The sequence below is a fragment of the Orycteropus afer genome, unplaced genomic scaffold (assembly GCF_000298275.1).
Source record: "Orycteropus afer afer isolate SDZICR_OR568_19922 unplaced genomic scaffold, OryAfe1.0 scaffold00075, whole genome shotgun sequence".
In the NCBI taxonomy this organism is placed as follows: domain Eukaryota; kingdom Metazoa; phylum Chordata; class Mammalia; order Tubulidentata; family Orycteropodidae; genus Orycteropus; species Orycteropus afer.
Window position 1 is genome coordinate 10866622 of NW_006921662.1, and position 6242 is coordinate 10872863.

Genomic DNA, 6242 nt, shown 5'->3' on the forward strand with positions numbered 1-6242 from the left:
CTGCTGCACCATGTGATTGCTTGAAAGGCTGGGCTGGGAGCGCTGCGGCGGGAGCCTGGAGGACGATGAGCTGCCGAGAGGTGCCCAGAGCCCAGCCCTGCCCAGCGCAGCCCGGGAGCTCTGGGAAGCTCCAGGTGCCCGGAACTTTGGGCACCGCCTCTGAGACCCCCTGCCGAACAGCAGGCAGGATGGTGAGCTCCCTGCATCCTGTTCTGTGGGCATGGGTGGGCAGAGCCAGACATGGGGACCCCTGGTGTGTGTGTGTGTGTGTGTGTGTGTGTGTATGCTGGGAGCTGCCTCACACCTGATTTAAAATAATAATTAAAAAAAGTCAGTGAGGAGTGAGCTCTCCTATTTTAAGTTGCTGAATGGAACCACTGGAGAGATTGAGGGGAGGAGACAGAGATTAGGCAGGGAAAGGATCCAGGGACCCCCTCTAGCTTGGGTAGGCACTGACTATGCCAAGTGGGGCCCAGCTCCAAAGGGCAGTAGGAGTCCCAGAGGTGCCTGGGCTCTTCTCCCCCTCCCAAGCGGGCCTCCCCACCCCAGGCTTCCATGACCACAGGTACCTGCCTCGCGCCTCATGGTGCCTGCCTGCTGATGTGCCCAGACTGTGCCCGCCATGGCGCCTTCCATCTCAGCCTTCCAGGCCGCGTACATTGGCATTGAGGTACTCATCGCCCTGGTCTCCGTGCCTGGGAATGTACTGGTGATCTGGGCAGTGAAAGTGAACCAGGCACTGCGGGATGCCACCTTCTGCTTCATCGTTTCGCTGGCAGTGGCTGATGTGGCGGTGGGCGCCCTGGTCATCCCGCTCGCTATCCTCATCAACATTGGGCCACAGACCTACTTCCACACCTGCCTCATGGTTGCCTGTCCTGTCCTCATCCTCACCCAGAGCTCCATCCTGGCCCTGCTGGCAATTGCTGTGGACCGCTACCTCCGTGTCAAGATCCCACTCCGGTGAGTCCGTGGCAGTGGAAGGTGCCCACACGCTCGTACTAGTGGCCTTGAGGGCTATATAGAGAGGATGAAAGATAGATCATAAGACCACAGTAGGCCAGAAGTTCTAGGGGCATTGTGCCCAGCCCCCATGCCACCTTCCTGACCTCTGCTCTGCAGGACCAGGCTGAGCTGCAGTTGGAGAAGCAGGAGAGGTCTGGGTGGCTAGGTGACTGTGAATCTGGCACACCCTATGACTCCAGAGTGGGTGCTGCTGCTATTCTCCTGACATGTCAAGAAACCCGAGGTTGTTGTCAGGCCTGGGTTGATTGGTGGTGAGTTTAGAAGGACCACCAAGACAGGGTCCCAGTGAGTGCTGGGTTGGAAAGAGCTGAGCTCCACCAGTCCACAGGGAAGCAGAAATGTTGCTACCCAACTAGACCCATTCAGGCTTCCTGAAGACAGTCTTTTGTGTTCTTGCTCTCGGGTATCTCTGTGCTAGCCAACTCCACTCTCGGGGGCTGTCTTGCTGAACCTAAGTGGTATTATTACCTCTGCCCAACTCCCACTTTTGAGATCCCTGTTGTAGGCAGGAGGAGGGAGCAGTGCTGGTGCCTGCTCATAATGTTCCTGTTTCTTCTGCAAAACCATGTGTGGCTTTGCCTGTCACAGCAGAGGTACTTGCATTGCTCCCAGGCAGCATCGGGGCTGGTGGCCTGGTGCTGTCAATCCTCAGTGTGTCTAGTGTACATTGGGGCTCCCTGCCTGGGCCTGCCAGGCCATAATCTCATCACCAGGCAGTGCCTGGGCCACCAAGTGCCAGTGAGTGCCTGGGCGCACTGCCAGGGACTAGCCTTCCTAGGTCACTCTTGTCCGGCATGCTTGTCCTTTCTTTAAATTCTTGTCACCAGTAGACTCCCTTTCTACTGGGGAGTTCTGGCCATCTCTGGTACCTGCCAAGCCAGGCGTAGCTGCCATATCTGGGACACAGGGCCTCTGGCCTCACTTGGCTGCTTTCCCGGACAGGCCTAGGCACCCACGATTCTCCCCTTTGCATTACATTTGTGCACATGCAACTTTTCAAAGCCCATTCTCATGTAATATTTTTCTGTTGTCACCATGAGGTAGAACAGGAGCTGGTAAAGGAGAAACCAAGACCCCGAGGGTCCCCTGAAGCTGGCTGGGAGCAGGGTCTTAATTCTACTGCCTGCCTGCGTTCCTGATTCCACCAGCACCTCCATGTCGGTTCTTGAGCTCCCTTACCTCCCTCACAACCTCCTGATCTCCCAGGGAAGGTGGACTTAAGGCTGCTGCTCAGGGGAGAAGGGAAGGGTGGGGCAGGCAGCCCAGAATCTCCTCAGTTCAGCCCCTGAAGCCCTCATGCACATGGCATATGCCTGGCCACTGCCATTATTCCCAGGTCACTGTTGCAGATGAAGCTAGTCTCAACCTATTAGGGTGGGCTGAGCCTCTGAGCCCAGCCATTTTAACAAAGTGTTGCCACATTAGGAAACTCTCACAGATGCGCAGGTACAGGAAGGCTGCTTGAGAAAAATCTGTCTGTTCAGTGGGTACTATGGTGAGCCAGAGTCCTGGTCCTGATATGACAGAGGTCACGGCCTATAGGGTGTGCCTGCCTGCACAATGGGGATGGGAGAGCTGTGCTGGTAGGAACTACAGGCTTATTCCTTAAGAGGAGGCAACCCCTGTTGCTCCTTGATCCTGCCTCAAGGAACTGAGGGGTCTTCTGAGGGAGGAGCTATTAATACTGGCCTGGGTTCAAGTCCTTGCTATGAATTTCTAGCTGTGTGACCTTGGGAGAGTCACTTACCTAACCTCCTTAAGCTTTAGTTTCTTCACCTATAGAAAGGGTAGCTCCATTTTCTAGGGTTACTGGAAAAGTGTAATGAACTCATGTATATAAAACGCTTAATAAGCAATCAATAAATAATAGGTTCATGTTTGTAGTTTTATTATTACTGTTAATGTATGGTTCAATGTGGGGCTGGATAGGGAAGCCCTGTATATCCCTGCACCCCTTACACAAACACACACTCATGCTTTTAGACAGACAACACATACACACGCACACACACATGCACACACATACACAACACTTCCAGGGAAGCATCAACGTGTTGTTAAGTTTTATTTATCATGCTTCCTTTCTCCTGGTGGACTATTATTGCCTCCAGGAGAGTGACCAGGCAGTGCTCACCTCCTGTTTGTTTCCACGTATTCTCCAGAATGCCCAGCACAGTGTCTGGCACATAGCAGAAACATTGATTGAATGGAGCTGGATTAAGTTTCCAGAGATCATATGATTGCGCCTCTGGAAGGCTTTCCATTTGTCCAACCTCTCACCTTCTTGCTGTAGACAAGACTTGTCTCCCCATCTCCCTCAGAGCCCTGGCTACAGCTGTCCCCATTAGCTGAGATGCAGCTTCTTCAGAACTTCACACTAGCAGTGCCTGGTGGTCCTGCCCCATGGAGAGGAGCCTTTCTCCCAAGTTAGAGAAAGGCTGCTGGGACCTAGTTCCCAAAGCAAGGGTCACAGAGGCTGGGCTGAGGTGACAGGCCACTCTGGCCTGTTCCTGTCACTGCCTACATTGCCGCCTTCCCTCCTCTCCCCCCACCCCCCCGCAGGAGGAACAACATGCTCTGCTCCCCTCTGAGCAACTGGGGTAAGGGGGTGGCTACATCTGTGAGGATACCTCTCAGTCAGAGGTGCTCAGGCACCCTGCTTCCTGCCCAAACAAGCCAGTCCAAGGCAGCTGCACCCTGGGCTCCAGGAAGTAATACTGGACAAGCGTGAGGCCTGTACTGGGCATCCGGATGACAGAGGTCATCTGGGGCCTGCACCAAGCCAGGCATGATTTGGGCAGAGGACTGGTCAATCAACCACAAATTTTATTTCCTTCCACTTGGCAGAAGGCCAAAGGAGAAAAGAGATTCCCAGCATGTAGTGTGATCTAGCTACATATAATAAAAGCTCAAATTGTTGATTCATCAATAACTTGTAGTCATTTACATGTATTTTGCATATCACTTGCATAACACCTCCTTAGGCCTGTGGCAATTTGATGCGTACTCCAGGGGGACAGGATGCAATGAGGAATGCCAATAGGGACTCCCTGCCTAAACCCTCACTGTGGGAAGGAGACCTCAACAAAGGGTGTCTAAGGATAGATAGGTTGGGGTGGGGTGAAGGGGTGGCAGGTGTTTGGGAATCAGACAGACCTGACTTGGAGCTCTACTCTGTTGCTAACTAGCTGTGCAACCATGGACAAGTTATTTGACCTCTCTGAGCCTTTTTCTTTATCTGTTAAACAAAGGAAGGGATTGGATTTGAGGTCTTTGAGACTGCTTCCAGCTCTAACATTGTGGTTCCTCTTTATGGCTCTTACCAGTGCTTTGCTGGGATTCTGGGAGTGTTTTGTTTTGTTGTTTTTTAAGCTCCTAGTGATTGTATGCTAGGCACAATGCCATGTGTTTTATATGCATTTTCTCATTTAATGCTCATAACCTCTTACTGGAAGAAATTATTGTTATCCCCATTCTATAGATAATTCTATAGATAAACTGAAGTCTGAGGCTCAGAGAGGTTCAATAATTTGCCCAAATAGTTTGTCAGGAGCAGAGCCTGAATTTGAATCCAGGCTTGTTTAACTGATGCCTTAAACCAAGAACCCCTATGCATCTTGAGTCAGCCTCAGGAAGTTGTAGGATTTATGGAGGAGTCTCCCCAAGGCTGTCAGTGGGGTAATTTTTCTCTTTTGTCTTTGCCAATGGCCTCTGCACTCTGCTTAGCCCACACTTGAGCTCCTCCTCCCTGCCCAGTGGGGGCATCTTCCCTCCAGTGGGCAGTGGCGCCCCGGGCAACCTTGCCTCTGTCCATAGCTGGAAGCCTGCCCAACTGGGAAGCACAGAAGGAGTGGGGGAGGCTCGGCACACTGGGCCAGAGCTTGGACAGGGAGAGAAAGCTGGTGGATTTGGGTGTGTTTGATTTTAGGGCATCCATTTAGCCCTCCCCAGTCTCTGGTAGCATAGTGGCTAAGACACTTGCCTGCTAACCAGACGGCTGGCGGTTCAAACCCACCAGCCACTCCTCGGAAGGAGGGTTGGGCAATCCTACTTCCGTAGTGATACTGCCTCGGAAACCCAAGGAGGGGTCGCTATGAGTCGGGGCCGACTCGACGGCACATAACAACAACAACAACAAAGTCTCTGGTAGTGTAGTGCCAAAGGCACTTGACTGCTAACCAAAAGGCTGGCGGTTCAAACCCACCAACCACTCCTTGGAAGGAAGGTAGGGTAATCTACTTCCAAAGTGATACTGCCTCAGAAACCCAAGGAGGGGTCGCTATGAGTCAGATCCGACTCCATGGCACATAACAACAACAAAAACAGTCTGGTTAGCTGGTTAGCTACAATTACTGAGCCTGTGCCCTTGTACCCCAGCAGGCAATGAAGTGTGACTTTCTGGGTCCCAGAACAATTGCTCTCTAGTCGTTCCATCTGCTTTCAGGAGAGGTAGGCCATCTTCAGATCTAAGGATGGATTTAGTCATAGACCTAGAGTGGTTGAGGCAGGAGAGGAGCTGCAGGACGCCTGGCAGCCCAGCCCCATCTTGCTTGCAGAGGAAGAAACTTGAGGCCCAGGGAGGGGTTCGTGCTGGCCCATGGTCACTTTAGCTCAACCCTGAGCCCTTCCCTGCTCTGAGTTCTGCCTCTTGTCTCCCTACCTCCCCTGTAAAAGCTAGGGCAGGAAGAGCCCTATCTGTAAGGATTTTCTTAAGGAACAGAGAAGAAAAATGCAGCCTAGACAGGTTAAGCCATCAAATTAGCTCTGAGGGGAAGTAGCTTTGTGATTAAGAAATACATTGTTTGAATTAGGGATAGCCTTTGAATGGGTTTTGCTAAAGAGTGTGCTGAGTGAGTGGGACATGGTTGTGGAGTGATAGGGATTAGTTTCAAGGATGAAAGCTTCGCCCAGCTGGCTCTGAAATGGTTTCCAGGAAGTCTCAAAGTGTATTAGGAACAACCTGTCCAGGAGTTAGCACTGCTTGGAAGCAGGAGAATGGCCAAGATGCCAGGGGCTACAGGGTAGAAGCCACACCCTGACATTTGATGTTAGTTGCTGAGTATAAAAGCAATCCATTTTTATTGTTGAAAACTTGGAAAAATATAGGAAAGAATACAGATAATAAAATCACCAGTAATTCTACCACCTAACCACCTACCTACAGCTAACTACTGTGAAATTTTGGAGTTTCAGAAAATGTTTCCAAGTAAATATAT

At 51.6% G+C, this 6242-nt stretch overlaps 1 protein-coding gene across 1 annotated transcript in view; it reads left to right on the forward strand.

Annotated features, from left to right (window-relative positions):
- Window positions 1–622: 622 nt before the first annotated feature.
- The window catches only part of ADORA1 (adenosine A1 receptor), a 47194-nt gene continuing 41574 nt past the window's right edge, over window positions 623–6242 (forward strand). The window contains exon 1 of the mRNA XM_007941156.2: window positions 623–963. Coding sequence (XP_007939347.1) covers window positions 623–963 — 341 coding nt within the window. The remainder of the gene's footprint in view (window positions 964–6242) is intronic.